The sequence below is a fragment of the Netta rufina genome (assembly GCF_964035555.1).
Source record: "Netta rufina genome assembly, chromosome: 10".
In the NCBI taxonomy this organism is placed as follows: Eukaryota; Metazoa; Chordata; class Aves; order Anseriformes; family Anatidae; genus Netta; species Netta rufina.
In genome coordinates, this window is record NC_140133.1 from 13738685 (window position 1) to 13759026 (window position 20342).

A 20342-nucleotide genomic window follows, 5' to 3' on the forward strand; every position below is an offset into this window, starting at 1 on the left:
GCAGCACCCCACTGGCCTCATCGCCTTGCAGCCAAGGCGTTTTTGGGGCTGGGAGTGAGGGAAGGCTCCCTCTGGGCTCTGTCCCCATGCGATTCATGTACTGCCCGAGCTCGGGGCAGTTTGTGCATTTTTCCTCCCTCATCACCCCCTCTCCGGACATCCCTCCCCACTCCCCAGGCATGCATGGCCACCTCCCTCCTACCCGCTGGCTGCAATGTCACGGTGCTGCCCACACTCTGCCAGTAACACTGCAAGGAGGAGAAATAACAAAAAGAGTTAAAGCCGCCTTAGGATGGAGCACACCAGCTGCAGGGGGAGACGAGAGGCACCTGCGGCCCCAGGGAGGCCCAGCCAACATGGCTGACGTGGCCGACATGGCCACCATGCGGTTGGGGCTGGGCCTGGCTGCTCCCTGTGGGTCCAGGGTGCAACCGGCGTCCGGGTGGGGGGCTCGGGGGTCCCCCCTGATCTGGGCTGTCCCCAGGCAGATGGGGGGGACACCCTTGTTCTGGGTGAAGGGGGTGCTTGGGGCTGAGTGCCCCTGGGCTGGTCCCTAGTGGCAGCCATAGCATACCAGGTGGCTTCGTGCCCAGGGGCTGTGCGGGCTCTCATGTCAACAGTGCTCTCAGAAATGCAGAACGGCTTAATTTTACCCACCAGTATGACAGAAATAACCCATGATCTAAACACGCCCTGGAGAAAGATTCTCAAATATGGTTTTACTGGAATTTTTTCATTGCACGTCACTATCCTCCTCATCTTCAAGAATGGAAAATGGGCATGCTTACTTGCCTGTTTTTTTTCCCTTTGATTCAAAGTAATTTTAATGCTGGTTAAACCGTTTGGTCGTCAGTTTTGAGGATGCTCCATAAGCACTAAACCACTGCAGAAATAAGGCTGCTGTAAATTTACAGATAGATTAGAGAAGCTCGACACATCCCCTTCACGCTCCTCCTGCCTGGAGAGCAAGTTTTAGTGTTAACAGCAGCCTGGAGCTCCGAGGTGTCAAAACAATGCCTGTGTTGTGTGTCATCCCGAACAACAGCAGCGTTGATGTATATATCTGCTTTCCTTAACAAATCCTGCAGAACCGAAGCTTTCACTTAAATAATTCTGGACTTTTACCCACAACAGACTTCTTGGAGCAACTCTGCTTCTTGTTTTTGCTTGTAACTACAGGGCTACATCTGGTATAAATAGCTGGAATTTATCTCCACGGCTTGTTAACTCTCGACCGTGTGATGATCCAGTGGCGGAAAGATTTTCTAGGACTGAAGCAGAGAATTGCAGGCTGTCTGTGCTCCCACTGCAGTGATCTGATAATGGCCAAGCTGTCAAAGGCTTAAAGCCTAACCTTCCTCCAGAGAGCGCTGCTGTGGGGGACACCTGTGGCTATGGCACTGGTTGAGTAAATAAGGGCTTTGCTCTGCTTCCGTGCTTTGTACAGCTCGGGTGTACAGACTGACACCCAGTTCTGTTATCACTGCACTGAGGCTGAATACAGCCCTGCATCACAAACGGTGGGGTTCTGTCCTTTTATTGTTCATAACTGGAAAGTCTAGAACTCCCTTCATAGGAGACCACAGGGCCCTGTATCCATTTACAGCACTTCCCCTGGTATTAGGAAAGGCTTTGCTGGTACTTTGTGCACCAGCTATAGGACTTGGCACCCGCTTGGTGCATTATTTTAAGTTGTTATGCAGAGCTATTCATATTGCTGATGTGGCTGGAGCTTTCTGGTTTGAGCGTCTACTGAGTTTGTGGAACGTGATAAATGAGATTTTGTATTTCCATCTCCCCAACAACAGAAAGAAATTTCTATAAGGAAACACATTTTCTTAATTATAGGTTTGACAGCTAGCTCCAGTCCCAGTCTCCCCCCGTCCGTAGCAGAGCTCTGTGGAGATCTGCAGTGTTGCCTGGTGCTGGCTTGTAGCAACAGCTTCTAGCATTAGGGAGTTTGGCCAGATACTTGAAGGTTTTCATTTAGTAAAAATTAAAAGAACATGCCAGGAGATAGACAGCAATATATCTTGTACATTCCTCAACTGTTTTTCTTTCGTTTGTTAGCATTTAATTAGCAGCTCACATGAGCTCTTCAGTTAATAATGTGTCAGTCTTAAGCGCAGTCAAGGCCATCGTTCGTTTTGCCTTTTTGCCTGAAGATTTTTCCATCCATCCCAAGATGTCCTTGGCTATTGTCCTGGCTGCTCTCTTCTCCTAATTTGGCTGGGATCCGGGTCTAGTACCCAAAAGTGAAGACAGAAAAGAAGGAGCAATCCAAGCTTTTAGAATAGGTCACGGATTTTTCTCTGTTTATCTCAAGTGAAACAGTCAAGCGACATGGAGCTGCAGTGGGTGGACGTGTCCCAACCCCCCGAAACATGCAGGAGGCAAGGGTGCTAATAAAAGAGCAGAGAAGCTCTCTGCAGGGCAGGGGCTGCTGGTGCCGCCAGGCTGGCACCATTGCCACTGGAAATGTCACCAGAGCAGGGACACATGACAGTGAGGTGCTCCCAAGCCATAGCTTACCCCTCTCACAGCATTGGTTTTGGAAAAAACAGTGCCAGGCACCGGCACCCGCTGCACAGCCCCCTGTCACTGGAAGGGAACGCTGCAGAGGAGGTGCGCAGGACTGTCAGCGTGCTGGTGACTCAGCGCCTGATTTATCCTGTCCATGCGATGCTCCCACGGGACAAGCTCATTAATCAGGTCTGCGTCTCCAATGCAACTCCATGATTTAGGGTCCCACACAACAAAAGTTGTGAGAGTGAAGTTCTTACGAGCCTCAGTGGCTTCTGGAAAGGGCTGGCAGGCTGGGGAGAGGTACCACGGCTGTCCCCTCCCTGCACCCCTGGAAGAAAAAGTCCACCAGGGCTAAGCTCGTAGGAGGGGTGTTGTAAAAATGGGATGCTGCTGCAGTATTCACAGGAGAGGGCCAGAGCCCCCCTGTGCTGTGCTTGGAGGATGGGATCTCTCTTTCCAGCCCCCAGACTTCCCAGCACAGCACAAGCTGCTGACTTTGTCCAGCTGCCAGCGCATGCCCCCCGCTGCTGAGGCACAGCTCAATCACGCATTCAGGGCCCCTGCTGATGCTGCTTCTGGCACAGCTGTGGTTTCTATGGCAACTCCAGAGGTGGATGCAGGGATACTCCAGCCGAGGTACCAGGTATCCCAGGATAATCCTCCCGAAACAGAGGCAGGCAGCTCCTCTCTGACCTGTGCCCAGCATCTCCCACGCAGTGCCCTGGCTCATGGCACAGCTGGGTACGGCACTGCCCTGCATGCTGTCACGCTCTCTGGTGCCTTGGCCGCTTGTTTCCCCCTGTGCTACCCACCCGAGGATCACACCGTCCGTCTTCTCCAAAAGGTCAGGCATTCACACTTGATATTTACCCGGACCTGTGAGATCCTTCTAATGCCATCTCATTAAAAGACCGAATCCCTCGGCTGTGTCTGCGGCCGCTGCTCTGTGCTTTGGGGTGCGTGACTTTGCATGGAGCCAAAAGCAATAAGGCTCAGGCAGGGCCACGGTGCTGAGCGATCTGGGACATCAGCACAGAGCTCACCTTCCCATCCTGATGCCAAGAAGTGGGAAATGCGGTGTTCCTACTTCCCCATGCACCAGACCATGCTCCAGCCAGTGTGCTGGTGCTAGGGTGAGACCACGGACTCCAGAGCAGCCACCCTAGGCAGCCAGCAGCCAGGTCAGGAGCAGCTGGAGGAGCACCCCAAGCTGGGCAGCAGGGCGCAAGTCCCACGGGTAGCAGCAGAGACCTGTCTCATGTAGGGGATGTCTCTTTTCTTGCCAAGCCTCTTATTTCTCAGCAGCACTTTCAGTCTTCCAGCAGCCACCTCCATCCCGTCCTCTCTTGCACACCAGCTCCCTCTGATAAAACTCCTCTCTCTGCCACTGTGTTCACCCCCTGAAGCCTCTTTGCCCCATGGTGCAGGGTCCTGTTGGGGAAGAGCTCACCGGGCTTCCCCTTGGGTTTTCCCAAGGGGCTGCAGCACATCCCCACCCGCAGCAGGACAACAGGACGGCAGCAGGGTAAAACCGCACGTGTTTCATTTATTCGAGGTGCTACGTCACCTCCTAGGCACTGAGCTACAGGGCACCTCTGCGCTACATGAGACATCGACTGGGTCTACGACGACACAGCACTCACTGCTACACACACGGCACGGACACGGGGCCGAACGGGGCGGCACGGCGGCGACGGCCCTGCCTCCGCGGCTCCCCGCGCCGGCGGCCTCGGCCCTCCCCAGGCACCGGGACAGCAGGATTTGTCCCCGGGCTCTTCTGCCGTGGGGCAGCGGCAGCACCCGGCGGTGCGGGAGCCCAGAGGGATTTCGGATGCATTGTGAGAAACCGTGGCCGCTGCGGCGCCCTGCGTTGCGGGACGGCGGCTGCCTGGAGCTGAGCCGCCCCTGCACGGGCGCACGCACACCCTGTCCCCGTCTTCAGGCACTTGGTGCTCCGCCGGGGCTGCTCCCCGGGCTGTGGGGGCTCTCTCAGGGCACCTCCCGCAGGCACAGGGCCTCGACGGCGCCGCTGGGGCCCTGCGCAACCCCGCCGATGACGAAGAGCAGGCCGGGGGCCGAGCAGCTGGAGCAGGAGCAGCGGCCGGTGGGCATGGGGGGCAGCGGCTCCCACCTTTTCCGCGAGAGGCTGAACCCCTCCACCGAGTCCAGGGGGCACGACTGGTTCCCTGCAAGAGAAGGCACGGCCTCAGCCCCTCCCTGCACACCCCAGGCTCTGCCGTTCCCTGCTCAGAGGCTTTTAATGCCCCAGCTGAATCCCACTAATTGTGGCTGGTCCCCGAGCCCTCGGCAGCAGGGGATCTGCAGTCTCAGTGGTAATTACGCGGGGGCACAGCGGGATTAGCAGCATCCCCAGGGTGATGGCTGCCGGCACCCCACCGCTCGCCTTCCCTCCTGCCCTGCCACCAGCTCACCGTGCCCCAAGCCCTGGCCGTGTGTCTGGGTGCTGCGACTGCCCCGGGCAGCTCTCCTACAGCGTCCCCGCCGCTGAATGGCAGCACTGACCTTTCCCCAGCTCCCTCGGGAGAGGGATGCGGCGCTGCAGCCCTGCACAGCCGGGCTGAGCCAGCATGCGGCGCACAGCACCGGGGAAACGCAGCTGTGGGGCAAAAGCAGCACTGTGGGGAGCACCAGCAGCCCCTGGAGGGGCAGTAGGGTTTCCCAGTTTTGCCCACACTTGGGAGGTACAGGAGGGACAGAGGTGGGGCTGTGAGGCTGCTGAGCATGCAGCAGTGCTGCTGTGGTTTTGTGCAGCCCCGGGGCTGTGCAGGAGGTGAGAAATGAGAGGTGTTCATGCACCGAGAGCCCGTCTCCCCACCGCTGCGGCACCGGTCAGCAACGTGCCGCAGAGGACAGGGAAGGGAACGCGGCCACACGGCTCCCCCAGGTGTTACCGAGGCCGCCCACGGCCACCACTCTTCCTCCCAGGCAGCCGGCCACAAAGTCGGCTCTCTTCTCCCTCATGCGGATGGCGCGGCTGGGCTTGCTCCAGGCACCTGCAGGGCAGAGGCCGTCAGCATCACCCCCCAGACCCCACGCTGCAGGCACCATCCGCACCGCCGGGGCTCACCCTGCACCGGGTCGAACATCTCCACGGTGTTGACGAAGTGGGGGCGGGAGTAGAAGTTGTGGGGCCCCGGCTGCTGCAGCCCCCCGAGGCTGAAGAAGACGCCATCGGCTGCAGCGCAGGCGGCGAAAGCGCGGCGGCTGGGCACGCTGGGGTAGCGCGTCCAGCTCCTCGTCTCCAGGTCGAAGGCCTCGAAGGCGGTGACGGGCAGCTTGCCCTGCCGGCCCCCTGTGCACGGAAGAGATTCTGGGGCTGTCGGCACCCTGAGGGGCAGCCGGCACCGCCAGCAAGGCCCAGCTGCAGTGCCATGGTACAGCGTGCACGGAGAGAGCTTGGGGTGTGCCGGGGGCTGCGGGGGAAATCCCCCTCGTCCACTGGGGCAGCCCTGAGGGGTGCTCGGCTCGCCCACCTACCCAGCAGGAAGATCTTGTTGCCCTGCAGGAAGGCGGATGCCCCGTAGCAGGGGGTGGGCATGGAGGGCAGGGGCTGCCAGTGGTCCTTCGCCGGCTCGTAGACGCGGACCAGCGCCTGCGGAGAGGTGTCTGCTCCCATTCCCCCCAGTGCGTAGACAGCACCGTCTGTGAAACCAGCGGGGGTGAGGCAGGGAGGGCTCCCGGTCACCGCTGCGGGGTGGCCAGGGCCAGCGGGCACGGCGAGGCCTGATGCCGGCAGTGCCCTGACCCCACTCGGACCCCTCGCCCGCCCCAGCCGCCCGGCGCAGAGCCCGGCACCAGGCCATCGGCTCTAATTATCCTCGGCAGCACCATCTCCCTGGAGACACCATGGCAACACAGCCATGCTGCCAAATCCCTCTCCCGCCGCCGCCGGCACCCCTGCCCGCGCCCACCACGGCCCCGCTGGCCCCCTGCCCCGGGGCGATCCCATCACGCCCCCATCCCAGGAGCCAACACGCGCATCCTCCACGAGACCCTCATCCACGGGCTGCGTCGAGGCTCGGAGGTGAAGTTTGGGCAGAGCCCGACGGCTGCGCGCCCGTCCCCATCGCCCACCTCTCTGCACAGCCGCGATGCCCATGGAAGGCTGTGCCAGCGCCGCCTTCTTCTCCCACTTGCCCTCATCCACGTGGTAGACCTCGACGGAGGCGAGGGGGCTCTGCGAGGCGTCCACGCCGCCCACCGCCAGGATCTGCTTGCCCACGGCCAGGGCGGCGGCACCGGCCCGCGGCGTGGGCAGCGGCGGCAGCGCGGTCCAGCGCTGGGTGGGGAGGTCGAGCACCTCGGCGGCGCCCAGCGCGCGCCCGCTGCCCCCGCAGCCGCCCAGCACGAAGAGCTGCCCGTCGCGGTGCGCCGCGCTGCAGTAGACGCGCCGCGTGGGCATGGCGGGGAAGGAGAGCCACGCGAAGGCGCCCGCGCCCGCCGCCGCCATGGGACGGCTCAGCCGCCCGGGGGGTCCCCGGGCCCCGCCGTGCCACCCATCCGGCCCACGGTGCCGGCGGGGCTCGGCTTGGCGCTGGCCCGGTTCCCAGCGGGCTCCTGCGGGGGAGAGCGGAGGGGTCAGCACCGGGCACCGACAGCTCGGTGTCTCTGCGAGCCCCGAGAGCAGCACGGTGCTCTGCTGCTGGGATCCCGGTGCCCGGCACGCACCCCACGGGGCTCCCGCACCCCGGGGACTCCCGGTGGCCAGCCCCTACCCGCCCACCCTCCCGCTCCCCAGGGCTCCCGGTTCACGGTCCCGTCCTCCCGGGGGCTCCCGGTGCACGGCCCCGGTCCCCCCGAGTCTCTTCTCCCTCTCCCCGGGTCTCCCAGCGCATCCCCTGCACCCCGGGGGCTCCCGCTGCACCCCCCGCACCCCGGGGTTCCCTGCGCGCACGGTTCGCGTCCCCCGGGGCTCCCGCACCCCGGGGCTCCTTGCTCCCCGCCCCGGCCTCCTCCCGGGGCTCCCGGTGCGCACCCCCGGAGCCGTCCCGCCGCCGCAGCCCGGGAGCGGGGCAGGCACCGCGGCCGCGCTCACCTCGCCGCCCGTTCCGCTGCTCGCAGCTCCGCGCCGCCGCCCGCCCCGGGTCCGCCCGCTGCCGGTGGGGGCGGCGCCGCGCCCGCCCGCTCCCGTTCCCCCCCCCCCCTTCGCTCCCGGTACCTGCCCCCGGGCCCCGCTCCCACCGTCCTGCCCGCCCCGGGGCCACCGGGCTCGCCGCGCCCTGCCCGGTCACCGTGCGCCAGGGAGGCACCGGGGGGAAGGAGCCGGAGCCCCCCTGCTCGCTGCCGCACCGGGGCTCGCCCCCAGGGGATCCCCGGGGCTCGGCCCAAACTTGGGGGGCTCAGGGGGGTGGCCAAGGCTGGAGGGAAGCAGGGGGGGCTCCCCTGTGCCCTCACCGCCTGGAAATTCCTCCCCACTTTGCTGAGCTCCGTGAGCAAACGCGGAGGGAAGGGTGCATCCCCTGGCCGCACAGGAAGGGCACTCACAGCAGGAACAGGGTGAGATTTGCTTTAAAATCGGGTGGAAGTGGCAGGGAGTGTCACTGCTAGGGAGAACACCGCGCTGCGAGCAGGTAACGCCACGCTTCCCTGGGGCACCGGCACCACACCAGCTGCCCCTGTAGGATGCAGGAGTGGGAACGGAGACAAACAGCAGCGTGGCTGCGTGGGGGGCAGCACCACGGCCCTGCCCCACGAGCAGAGGGGCACAAAAAGCCCCAACCTTAGCCCAGGAGCAGGCACAGGGGCAGAGAGCTCCCACACCGCTGTGAGGGAAGGACAGAAGTTTCCTCCGGGGTTGCCTTCACACAAGCTCCCTGGTCACTTGTGTTTGGGCACGGGGGTTCCCGGTAGGATGGAGTGGACACGGCACACGTCGGAGAGGAGAGGGGACGGCTCAAAGCAACGCCCAGCCCGGGACTTTGTGTGCAGCAGGAAGGAAGCAGGGCACGTCCCCGTCCCGAGCCTCTCAGCCCTGGCCCCGCCAGCACGGAGGCATCGCTGTCCATCACTGTCCATCACTGTCCATCGCACTGCTGGCTCGGGGAGCCGCTCCCCAGGCGGGCCAGGTAGCGGTCATAGTTCTCCTCACACCTCCTCACGCAGCGGAGGAAATAGTCCTCGTCCGTGATGGCCTCCAGGAGGTCGGTCCGCACCAGGCAGACGTCGTACAGCTCCGAGGTCGGGGCGCACCGGGGGCTGCTGCTGCCTCGCTCCGAGAACACCTGCGGGGAGAGCAGAGCAAAAAAGCACCCGCAGCCTCCGCGGGCTGTGCCTGGCACGAGCACAGCACCCAGGAGCAGCGCACACATCCCGCTGGGGGGCATCCTGCCTCCCTCCTCGGCTTCCAGCTAACGGTGTCTCCTGCAAAGCGAGCTGGTGGCAGAGGGCAGGGGTCCCGGTTACACTCCGGAGGTAGAAGATGCAGTTTCTCCGGGTGTCCCCTCCCTCCCAGATGGCTCTTTTGGCTCGGAACCAGCTCGTCACGACGCGTGGCTGGGACTCCCCCGAGGAAAAGGCTGCACCAGGCAAGTGGAAGAAAACCGCGCTGTGATGCGGCCAGCCCCAGGAAAGCCTCTGCCAACAGCGCTGCCGTCGCTGCCACAGCCTGCTGCCAGAAAGGGCTGCGTGCTGCCAAGATAAATTGATCCCACCTGGCTGGTCTGGTGCCAGAGGAGCCCTGAGGTTATCTTCCCTGCTGCCCCGAGCCCAGCAGCCCAATTGACCCGGCTGTGATGGTGAAAGGCAGCGCTCCTGCTCAGAGAGGCAGCCTGAGGCTGAACCGCAGCGCGTGGAGCCGTGCGAGCTGCTCTCTGCCTGCTGCAGGCACGCAGGGCTCCAGCTGCTGCAGGCAGGGACCTCTCAGCAGAGCCTCCCGCGTTAATTCACCTGAAGCAGCCCAGGCACAGGATAAAGCCTCCAACAGCGCTGCTCTGGGCAGCGACAGCTCCTGTCACCAGCCACAGACCCAGTAATTGACCGTGCTGGTATGGAAATGAACATCCGACCAGCTGCGCCATCCTCCTGCGTGCCCCAGGTGCCCTGCAGACCGTTTCCCAGCTGCTGCAGCTTCCTCCTGTGCTGCCCCACCACAGGCACTGCCCTTTAAACGCGGTGCCAGGACAGGCTGTGGCTGCACAGCTCCAGCAGGGAGCGGGGATGACTCACCCCACACAGGAGCCTGGCAGCAGCACGGGCAGCGCTCTCCTGCTGCTCTGTGCTCGGCCACTTCCAGCCTCCCCCGGGCAGCCCCAGGCTCCTGGGGGGCAGCAACACCAGGGCGAAGCCTCGGTCCCACTCTGTGCTCTCATGAAGGGACCAAAATGTCTCTGCCCTAAAAGCAGGGACGCGTTCAGCCACCTACCTGGGGACGGACGATGGTGTCCGTGTCGTCCAGGCGGATGTTGTCGTCGATGAAGATGTGGTGAACGCTGGGATCGTGGGGGTCGATCCACAGGGGCTTCCCGCCCTGCGAGGAGAACTGATTCCTGGCCCACCTGGAACAGCAAGCGGGGTGGCGAGCCGTCAGGGAGGCAGGGGAAGGCAGGAGGGTGGGCACTGAGAGCGCCAGGGAAATGGGACGAGAGGCAGAGACGGTTCTGACCCTCTGCCCACTGCTGCCTCCTAGGAAAAAGGAAGCATTTGGCAGCCAGGGGACGAATCTGGGGGCGTTCAGAGAAAAGCAAGAGGTACACCAGGGGACGGAGACCTGAGGAGAGATGCAAGAGCACCACCAGTCTGCCTGCAGGCAAAAACGGGGAGCATGGAAGTCATCGGGGACACAGCAACTTAACGGCCTCAGGACTAGGAGCTAGCTCAGGCCGGGACAATCACAGGGGAGAGGAAAATGCCCGACCCACTCCCTTACCGCCCTGAGTCTCACCAGTCATAGTGGTCCTGGAAGCCTCCGACTCCCTCCAAAGAGCTGAAGTAGTCGTAGAGCTTCCTCCCATCCTCGCGGGTGGCGAGCCGCTCCGCTCCCCTCCTCAGCACCACCTCTCGCTTGCTGCAGCGTATCTGGCCGGGAGTGAGGTCCACGGAGAGCTGCGGGGAGAGGTGAGAGGTTTCCAAAGCAAACAGACCGTTACCGAGCTGTCACAGATAATGAGCAGCAGGGTGGAGACACCCGATGGCAGCGAGGAGAGAAGATGAGCCTGGAGAGCTTCCTCCCCCCGGGGAAGGGATGCGAGCGACCATCTCCATGCTCCCTCCCCTCGCTTCCATCTCTGCTCGCTCTCAGCTTGCTGAGGGACAACCAGGGGGCTTCTGAAGCTCCTCAGCACTGCTCGTACCAGCAGGCTGCCACCCAGCAGGGCTCCTGCTGCACCACAGACACCCTTTTTTGGGGGAAAGAACCCCCCCAGTCCCACCAGACCCCCCCCAATCCCACCAGACCCCCTCCCACCAGTCCCACTCACCGCCAGGTCCCGCAGGGCAGGGAACTGCGGGTGCTGCCCATCCAGGGCGCAGCGCAGCGCCCGCAGCGCGCGGGGCAGGTCGGTGCCGAAGGTCCTGAAGACGACGGCGAAGGCCCGGCCGTCGCGGTGCAGCGCGTCCAGCAGGCGGTAGAAGGAGGGCAGCAGGAGGTGGTAGCACTCGCCCTGCCCGTCCCGCAGCGACAGCTCCTCGTGGGGCTCCCCCGGCCAGGCCAGCAGCCGCAGGTACCGCGCGTGGAGGCCGCCGAAGCGCTGCCCCGCGCCCCCCTGGGTGAAGGCCGGGTCGCGGCCGTAGCGGCAGTGGTAGCTGACGGCGTCGGGGCAGGGGGCTCGCAGAGAGGGGCGGTCGCTCACCCACTGCCACTCGCCTGCGGGGGACAAAGGGGACAAGGGCGCTGCTGCCCCTCACGGGACTGATCCCAAGGGCCCTGGTTCCCTGGTCTCCTGGTCCTCCTGCCCCACAGTTCCCGGTTCTACAGACCCCGGTCTCCCCAGTTCCCCCAGTCCCTCAGCCTCCCGGCACCCCAATTCCCCATCCCCCAGACCCCCCAGTTCCCCACCCCCGCAGTACTTTGGTTCCCCAGCCCCCCGGTTCCCCGGCATGCCAGTCCCCCAGCTTCCTGGTACCCCCAGTCCCCCAGTCTGCCCAGTCCCCCAGTCCTCAATCACCCAGTCTCCCCAGTTCCCCCAGTCCCTCAACATCCCAGTACCCCAATTCCCCATCCCCCAGTCTCCCCAGTTCCCCCAGTACCTCAATTCCCCAGCCCCCGGTTCCCCAGCCCCCCAGCATCCCAGAGCCCCCGGGCTCCCAGATCCCCCAGTCTGCCCAGTCTCCCAGTCCTCCTACCCCCCAGTTCCCCAGTCCCTGGTCCCCCAGACCCCAGTCTCCCCAGTTCCCCCAGTCCCTCAGCCTCACGGTACCCCAATCCCCCAGCCCCCCGATTCCTTGGCTTCCCGGTACCCCCAGACCCCAGTCTCCCCAGTTCCCCCAGTCCCTCAGCCTCCCCGTACCCCAATCCCCCAGCCCGCAGCCCCCCGGTTTCCCAATTCCCCATCCCCCCTCCCCCCGGTGTCCCGGTGTCCCGGCGCTGACCGCCCTTCCCGTCGCGCCCCCACGTGGCGGTGCAGAGGAAGCTGTTGATCGCCTCCCGCGGGCCGTGCCCGGTGACGGTGTCAGCGGGCAGCACGGTGTTGTTGATGTCCACGTGCAGCACCAGCCGCCGCCGCCCCGCCCGCCCGCTCATCGCCCCCGCTACCGGCACCGGAACCGGAACCGGCACCGCGGCCCCGCTTCCGGCACCGGACGGAGGGGGCGTTGCCATGGCAACCGGGCACGCGCCGCGCGGTGGGCGTGGCCACGGTGGTGGGCGTGGCCAATCCCCTCCCTCCCCGCACCGGGCGCGCGGAGGGGGCGTGGCCTGAGCCCACCTACCGGGGGGCTTGGCGGGCGTGGCCTCGCCCCGCGCACCGGCGGCGGGAGGGGCGTGGCTTCGCGAGGAGGCGGAAGCGGAAGTGGGCGGCGCTTCCGGCGCTCCGCGGGCGGCCATGTTGGAGCGGCGGCGGCGGCGGCGGCGCGGCGGAGGCGGGCGCGGCTGTGGCGGCGGGCGGTAGGTTGGGGCCGGGCCCCGCGCTCCCCGGCCGGGGGCGCTGCCGAGCTCCTCCCGGCCGCTGTCGAGGCGGAGCCGCGGCTGTGCGGGCCCCGCCCCGCTGCGTTCCCCGCCCCCTCCCTCCGGGGCCCGGTAGGGGCCGAGCGGGGGGGGGCCGGGCCCGGGGCGTCCCCGCCGCATCCCCCCCGCCGGGCCCTGCAGGCGCCGCCCGTCCCCGGGAGCCCCCCTCGGGCGGCCCCGCCGAGCTCCCGGGGCGCCTCCCTGCCCTGCCCGCTGCCTGCTGCCGGTACCGGGGGCTGAGCGGTGGCTGCGCCCCTCTGGCGGCTGGGAGAGGTCCCCGGTGGGGCGTTAAGCGGGCAGGCGTGCCGCCCCGCGGGCAGTGCAACTCGGCGTTTGCCTTTTTCTCGGCATTTTCCTGCCGTGACCTGCAGCGCACGGAGCGGGGCTGCAGGGACGGGCGGGAGCCGTGTGGCAGTGACCGCCTCTGACCCCACGCCTCGTCCCGGCCGCTCCTGGGCTCGCACAGCCCGAAGCTCCCGGCAGCAGAGCCTGAGTTTGTGCTGTCGGTTGGGCTGCTCTGCTGGCTTCTCCCCCTCTGACGGGCAGGGATTAAACGCTGTGTCCTCGCCGGCCCCGCCGTGCCTGCTGCCCCCGCTCGCTGTGGAGCTGGCAGCCCTCGCCAGCTGCTGACAGCAGCCCAGCTCTGCCCGAGCGCCTCTCCCCTGCTGCGGGAGTTACCCTGAGTGTTGCAAAGCAGCCGCGTTATCCTCCCCCAAATCCCTCTCCTGCTGTGACGTCCGCAGAACACTTGACTGAGATTAGTCTGTCATGCGGAGGCTCTTACCCCCCCGCTGACCTGTGCTTCCCCTCCTGCCTCTCCTTTTGGCTGCTACCGAGCTGTGGGTAGTGTAGCTTCCCTCTCAGTGCAGCCCACAGAAACACGGGGCTCTGCTCCCTGATGGGCGCTCCCCAGCTGCTGCTCTGGCAGGAACACGGGGTGCCTGCAGTTCCTCGCCCTGCTCAGGTGCTCGTTGTGCCACCGCAGCTTTCTCCCCTGCACACTGCCCTCTCCACTCGTACCTCCAACACCGTCAGCATGCCACTGGCAGGGATTGCTCACTGCCCCCTCCATGCTCTTTGGGAGGTACCCATGAAGGTAAAGGTGTGTAACCTCAGCCACAGCACCACACAGCCCCGCTCTTTGCTGCCCTGCCTTCTGCGAGCACTTGGTGCTTTGCCCCAGCTGCTTCGTGCCACGGAGCCCAATCCGAGCGCTGTCCCTCGGGCCGTTGTGCAGGCGGCCCTGGCGATGTCTGTTTCCTCCGTGCCTGCCCCACTTGAACTTCCTACCTCCTACTCTCCTGGCAGCAGCTTGCTGTGACGGCGAGCTGTGAGCCGTTGCTCAGGCACAGGAGCATCAATGAAGCACGGCTTAAACAGCTCCAGCTCTGCTCTTCGGAAGGCTGCTGCACGTTTGGCAGGGACTCGCCATCAATTTCTGAGCAGAATCAGAGAGCTGGGAGGTTGAATCTGACACTGACAGCGCTGAGGTGCCCACACTTCCCAGGTCATCAGTGGGAGTGTGGACGTGGCTCGGTCGTGGTGTTCTCAGTACGTGCGTGGGGAAAGGATTTAGGGAAGGGCAGGATGAGAGCCGTGCGCTGCAGGCCAGGAGTGTCCCTCCCAGATGGAAACGGGCTGCGGATCTCCCTGAGCTACCCACCAGAACCCCGCACCTTGGGGTGGCGAGGTGGGGCTGCCTGAAATCTTGGCTTGGGTTTGAGGATATTTCTGCGAGGGAAGTTTTGAGTTTTACTGCAGAGAGAAATGCCTGGCAGGGCTTTCTTGCTGCCAGCCCGAGTTAAGCACAGAATCCAGCCTGCTGGTTGTGAGTAGCCAAAGCCTGGGCATGATGCTTTCGGGTCCCTGCTTAAAAACGTGAGCTGCTTTCAGTTGCTGTCAGCTAACTGTCTTCTCTCTCCTTTTGAGGTGTCGAGGGTTATTTTTCCAGTAATTTGGACCTTTTTGAAGCGCCCGATTGCCTAATGCCATGAATATTGCAGTGAGCAATGCGGAAGAAAAAGCTGTCCATTCCTGGTCGCGAATTTCCTCCGCGGGACACAAAGTGCTGGAGGAGGCCCTGCGAGTCTTCAACCCCATGTCCAAGGACCTCTCCGACACGGAGACCCAGCTGGTGGCCTTCATCCAGGGCCTCAAGGAGGAGGGCTACCAGCCCACCATCCTGAGGAGCAAGGATGTGTACGGCTACAGCTCGTGCACCGCCGACACCCCCAGCCACACGGAGCAGAGCGCGCCGCGCGGCTGCGCCGCCGATCCCCCGAGGACTCCAGCCAGAAACGCCGTGGCCAAGGCGCCCGCGTCGCCCACCCGCCTCCCCCTCAGCCCTCCCAAAGTCTCCGCCCCGCCGGTCTCTAAAGGGAACTCCACCAACCTGCTGCTGAGCTCCTTGAAGCAGACGAGATCCGGCACGGCCAAAGCCTCGGCTGTGGGCTTTCCTGCCAGCATGTACCCCGACGTGTACCCCGCGGTGAGGCTCTCCGTGGTGCTGGAGGCTCTGGTGCCGCTGAAAACCCCCGCCTCGCGCCTGGAATCCAAGCTGACGCGAGGGCCTCTCGGGATCTCGCCCTCAGACCTTAAACTCCTCAAGGCCTCCGGCCCGCCGAGGCAGTTCCCTTCGGGCAAGGCGGCTAAAATATCGAAAGGTAAGAGGTACAAGCGTTTGGTAAAGAAAGCCCCCGCTTCTGCCACCCTCACTTTCAATCTTCTGAAGGGACCAAAGGGTGGGGTGCTGCAGGAGAGCAACGCCTGCAAAGCCTCGGGGGTCCTGAACGGGAGGATCACGGGCAGCTCGTCCCAGGGCTGCGCCGCAGCACCGCCGTCCAAGGCCTTGAAAATCAGAGCTAAGGAAGCCCTGGTGAGGAAAACGGAGTGGAAGGATGGCAGCACTTACCAGGAGACTGTCGGGCAGAAGAGGAAACGAGCCGCCGAGGCGAGGGAAGCACCGCAGAGGAAGAGGTCGAACGCCATTCCTGTCCAAAGTAAGTCGCGACGGGCTCAGAGCACTTTGAACCTGCTGAAATTCCGGGCCATCAAGGTGGGCAACTCTTCTTCCGACGACGAAGTGAGGAGGAGAGCGCAGAAGATTCTTCGAGTCAACCTGTCCCCCGTGATCCGAATTCAGCCCTTGTCCCACTCTCACAGCGTCCCCTGATTCGCTTTCACTTGGTCACTTTTTTTGTAAGTAATTCCACACGAGCCTGACACCGGAGCGGGGCGAAGGCTGGGAGCGACTTTGGGTCTCTGGTGTCTGGTGAGGATACGCCGACTAACCTGCGGACGGAGCAGCCTGCTCGTGCTGCTCCTGCCCGCCCTGCCGCGCAGAACTGACTGCACCAGCACAAAACCACGTTTAGGCACGCGGGACGCTGCCCCTGCCCCGCGGCGAGCCGAGCAGCTCGCTTTTTTTTTCCCCTCTGGGCTCTCCTCTGAACGTGGCAGGCTGTGCGCTCGCGCAGGGGCAGGACACGTGACTTTCTCATGACATGGATGCACTGTGATAACGCTCTTTTTTCAAGCTGTACATTTACTGGTTTTATTTTGATCAAATTTTCTAACTTTATGATCTGTATAGCTACACACCCCTACGTGTGCAGACAGCCCGGGAGCTGTGGGACGATGCACTTCCTCCCTCCCTGCGGGGTCGGGTCCGAGAGCTTTTGTTCCCCTTTCCCGTCAGCCAGTCTTTTGTTGAAGGTGCCAGGATTTCGCTGTGAGTCCGTGCGGTGACAGCCTGCTCTGGGCGCGCTCGGACGGCTCGGCAGCGGGCGGGATCGCAGCCACTTGTTTGTCTCTGACAATGCCAAGCAACGTGCAGAATTACCAGCTGATAGTGAGTGTAGTTTTAATCATACTTTCGGTATTACCTCTGCGTTAAAAGGTGGGGGAGCGTTCCTGGGCCGCTGCCTGCAGGTCTGCAGGGCGCCTCCAGGTGCCTCCTCCGTCCGTCGGTAGCAGAAGCTCTGGAATCACCTCGGGGATCTCCCTCCAAAGAGCGATTCGGCCGCAGAACCCGGTGTTGTTCCGCCCTCCGGTGCCCCCGCTGTGAACGTAGGATGTGAACTGTGCCTGTGGCAGCCTCAGGGCTGGGTTTGTTGAGCAGAGCTGCCTAAAAAGTCCTGCCCATGTTATAACTGCTTGGATGCATCAGGAGCAGGTTCCAGGGGCTGGGAGAGGAGACACCCGCAGTGTTTGAATGTATGGGACGCGTCCCACCGCTATCCCAGGGGGATGTTTGGGCCCGAATCAGTGCAGAGGCGTTGAGAGGAGCACTTCAGTGACCAGCACTTGGGCGTGGAGAGTTTCTTTGTGTCGGGTGGTGTGGACGAAGCAGGAGCAGGGAGAATGGGGATGGAGAGCGGCTCTGCTGCCCCCTGGGTGCTGCGGGGAGGCGTGAGGCAGCTGGGACAGCTCGGCAAAGGCTCTGCCCGTCCCCAGGAGGCACCCCAAACTGCTGCTGAGGGGTTTTGCCTGCGCTGAGAGGCAAAAAACACGGACCACACACTGGAGGAGGTCGGGTGTGCAAGCTCGGGTGGAGCTGGGGCGCCCCGTGGGGACCTGCACAGCCCCTGCGGAGCCCGGCAGCTCGGGGAGGGGGCCTGGCCCCGCACCCCGTGGTGTTGAGGGCTCCGCAGCAGCAGGGCAGTAATCCACTCGTTCCCAGCTCAAAGCACCAGGTGTCTGACCCAGTAATCTCTGCACGTCGGCCGAAGGGATGAGCTCTGGGAAGCCGCAGCTCCCTGCGTGTCAGCTCCTCTCCAGCACCTGTCCGGATTTCAGCACTTAACAGGAGGGGTCGGTGCCTCATCCCCAGCTCGGAGAGCGAGCCTGAGGCAGGGAGAGGAGAGAGAGGAGATTTGCGAGAGGGCAAAGGAGCTGGTGTCCCGGGGCACAGTGCTGGTGGAGGCTCGCTGCGGGAGGCGATGGCAGGCTCTGAATCAGGCGCTCGGCTCCGGGCTGCTGTCAGGGATCGTAACTCGCAGTGTTCGAGGCTGACCTGTGAATGCCGCTGGTTGGCTGCGGAGCAGGAGGGAATATTTTCTCCTGCTCCCGTGTCTTGAAATGCCTTGGCAGAGAGTTCCCTTTCCTGACACGGTGCTGGATGAGCACGGACCCTCCGGCGCTGTTCACCGGCCAAAAATCGCTTTGTCCCTTTTGTTCCCATCCCTTCGGGCCTTTCTCATTCCCACGCTCCCACATGCCAGCTCCTGAAGGCTCACGTCGGAGCTTCTCTTCCTGGCGGTGCCCTGAGGAGGGCCCTGTGGTCCCACTGCTCTGCTGGCTCCCTGCTCCCAGCCCCGTAGGAGGGCACCCGGAGCTGTCCCGGGGCCTCTCCGTGCACCACCAGACATCCCCACGGGGCGCCTGGGCTCCTCCGTGCCGAGCAGCTGCTCACCAGCAGGGCTGAACACAGCCCGAGCAGGAAGCCTGAACCTGAAGCCAACTTGTCTGTGTCCATCCCTCGCCTCCCTCCTGTTCCTCACCCCTCTGTGCCACTCCCTGCCTCCCCGCTCTGCTCCCAGGCCTCTGCAGGGAGAGGCAAGTGGTCAAAGTGTCTAGGGCTGTGCTGGGGGGCTGGCAGCGGTCAGCGCGGTCTCTTTTGGTGTTTCTGCACATCAGCAAGGCAGAGCACCGGGCCCTGAGCTCACAAGGCAGCGCTGGCCTCAGCAGAGCTCCCCAGAGGTCCCTCCCACCCGTAATTACTGTGACAACACTGGGATCATTTGCCTGGCGGGGCCCGGTAGCGGCGTGGCGCGAGGAAAATGCGTTGCCTGGAGTGTCCTGGTGCGTGCCGGGCGCGGGTTGTTCAGACCTGCTGCTGCGTTACTCACTTCACATTCATCCAGGTGCCTCACCCGCGCTGCTCCGGGCACCCTGACAGCCCAGAGCTGGGCAGGCAGCACAGCGCTGCTGCCACCTGCCTTCCTGCCACTGTCACTGCCAGCGGCCAGCCAGGCGGCGGTCAAAGGGCCGCTCTTCAGGCTGAGTTCGTGGGAGTCGATCCTTCTTTTGTTCAGCTGCCAAGAAGCGAGTTTCTGCTTCGCCTCCAGCAGACAAGGCCCGTCAGCTTCCTGCGTGCCCCAGATGTCCGCCGGCGAGGTCCGCGGGGAAGAGCAGCTTGTCCAGCGGGGAGCTGACATCAGACACCGGGCTGAGATCCCGCTGCTCGCTGCTGGACATGTTCTGAAGCTCGTGTGCACTGTGATCACATTTCACCCCCTGCCTCTGCTTTCAGCTGGAGACGTTTCTCCTCGGCCTCCTCCCTGCGAGCCGCGCAGCGCGGCGCTGCTGCTTCCGAGCCGTTTGCGTTCCCCCCGAGAGCCAGCTGCAGTAGCGACCCTGTACAGAAATTCTTAAGCACTTTTCCGCAAAATAGGGGATTATTTTGTTACTCCTCTTTTGTAGCCTGCCGCTCACCGGGGTTTTCCTCGCGCAGAGTCCATCGAAGGGCACCGCAGGGGCAGAATCGCTCTGGGGCCCAGCCGGGTTGGCCCCGTTCGTGCTGTGGGGCACGGGCTGCCGGGCAGTTCGGTGTGTCTGCGGGGAAGCGACAGCTTCTCTTCTCCTTGTGGCTGGCTCCTGAGCTCTGTCCCTGCCCATCCTGCAGCGGTGTGCCAGCATGGGAGCTGCGGGCCCCGGGGAGCCTGGGGCTGCCCCTGTGCAGCCTCTGCTGTCCTCGCCCCCAGCGCCCAGGAGCTGGCCCCGCTCTCGGGGCTGCTGCCCTCTGGAAGCCCTGTTCCCTGCGGGAGCATCCGAAATGACTTCCCCTGCAGGGCTGATTAGGCCTCGCCCCTGGGGAGTCCCTTAAAGGCCTTATTATCCTCCGGGACTCTCCTTGTTGTCTTAATTAGCCCTTTTGGTTCCTGTCGCCCGCAGGCAGCTCCTGTGAGAGTCTGCTGATTCCCACAGCCCCGGCCAGGCACTCGAGGCTGTTACAAAAGAGCGGGTGCTGCAGAGCTACCCCCGAAATACCTCCCCTCCTCCCCGGGCACGGCCTGCAGAGCAGGGCGCTGGGGAGCAACCCAAAACCCCAAGCCCTGTGATGATGGGACAAAGCTGCAGCATTCCCGGGGAGCCTCACTCCTGGCGCAGAGGCCGGGACGTGGGGCTCCAGGTCAGCACGAGCTCCTCTCCACCAGCCACCTCCACACCACCCCGCTCCTCTCTGGCCCAGACCAGTGCCACCAGCACAGCCGCTGGTGGTGCCCAGCACCGGGGAGCCCCGGGTGACACGGGGCAGCAGCCACCGGCCGTGCCCAGGCTGCTGCTGCCAGCTCCACACTTTTGTATGGTGAACCCGCACGGACTGACCATCTTGTTCCCGAGTGAACTTTTTACTGTTTCATTTGTTTGTGTAGAATGTTTCCGAAGGTATATTTAATGTTCGATATGAGGCCGGGCCGCCCCGCTCTCGGTGTTGTATATTTTGGAATGGCATTGTTGAGCGAAAAGACAGCGTTGGTGTTATTCCACTCTTAGGAGGGAACGGGACAAAAAGCAGCCTGTCTTTTCTCTTAAATGAAGTGAACTTTTTGTTATGAAGTCCTCGTAGGTGTCCAGCCCTTCAGTAAAATGGTGCTCAGAACCGCCCAGCGTGTCCGGCTTTTCTTTGCTGCTGCTCCCAGCCCCATGGGGACGCTGCGGGGTGGCCTCCCCGCTGTGCCCCTGCTCTCCCTTC

At 63.7% G+C, this 20342-nt stretch overlaps 3 protein-coding genes across 4 annotated transcripts; 1 reads left to right on the forward strand and 2 right to left on the reverse strand.

Moving 5' to 3' along the window:
• Positions 1 to 4066: 4066 nt before the first annotated feature.
• KLHDC8B (kelch domain containing 8B) lies at positions 4067 to 7657 on the reverse strand. Of its 2 annotated transcripts, XM_084292689.1 has the most exons (6): positions 7583 to 7657; positions 6622 to 7104; positions 6025 to 6189; positions 5615 to 5839; positions 5439 to 5540; positions 4067 to 4712 (listed from the first exon to the last, which is right to left on the reverse strand). In XM_084292689.1, the coding sequence occupies exons 2-6, from the start codon at positions 6995 to 6997 to the stop codon at positions 4516 to 4518; spliced, it is 1065 nt and encodes a 354-aa protein (XP_084148815.1). In that variant the 5' UTR covers positions 6998 to 7104; positions 7583 to 7657; the 3' UTR covers positions 4067 to 4515. The 2 variants fall into 2 exon arrangements, with proteins under 2 accessions (XP_084148815.1, XP_084148816.1); XM_084292690.1 differs by lacking the exon at positions 5439 to 5540.
• A 426-nt stretch (positions 7658 to 8083) lies between these two features.
• LOC311213092 (uncharacterized protein) lies at positions 8084 to 12766 on the reverse strand (the record flags this gene model as incomplete). The annotated part of the gene is made up of 6 exons (XM_084292914.1): positions 8084 to 8768; positions 9908 to 10040; positions 10427 to 10587; positions 10962 to 11347; positions 12073 to 12231; positions 12412 to 12766. 6 exons carry the CDS (start codon positions 12764 to 12766, stop codon positions 8562 to 8564), a joined length of 1401 nt encoding a protein of 466 aa, XP_084149040.1. The 3' UTR covers positions 8084 to 8561.
• CCDC71 (coiled-coil domain containing 71) lies at positions 12520 to 20236 on the forward strand. Its single transcript, XM_084292685.1, has 2 exons — positions 12520 to 12586; positions 14576 to 20236. The coding sequence occupies exon 2, from the start codon at positions 14637 to 14639 to the stop codon at positions 15816 to 15818; it is 1182 nt and encodes a 393-aa protein (XP_084148811.1). The 5' UTR covers positions 12520 to 12586; positions 14576 to 14636; the 3' UTR covers positions 15819 to 20236.
• Positions 20237 to 20342: the final 106 nt, after the last annotated feature.

Excerpts from the sequence above, each read along its gene's own strand:
- KLHDC8B (XM_084292689.1), bottom strand. The coding sequence starts at position 6,997 with ATGGCGGCGGCGGGCGCGGGCGCCTTCGCGTGGCTCTCCTTCCCCGCC. Across the intron at positions 5,541-5,614 it reads GATGTTCGACCCGGTGCAGG|GTGCCTGGAGCAAGCCCAGC; the intron begins GTGAGCCCCGGC and ends TCTGCCCTGCAG. Across the intron at positions 4,713-5,438 it reads GGTGGCCGTGGGCGGCCTCG|GGAACCAGTCGTGCCCCCTG; the intron begins GTAACACCTGGG and ends CTTCTCTTGCAG.
- CCDC71 (XM_084292685.1), top strand. The coding sequence starts at position 14,637 with ATGAATATTGCAGTGAGCAATGCGGAAGAAAAAGCTGTCCATTCCTGG.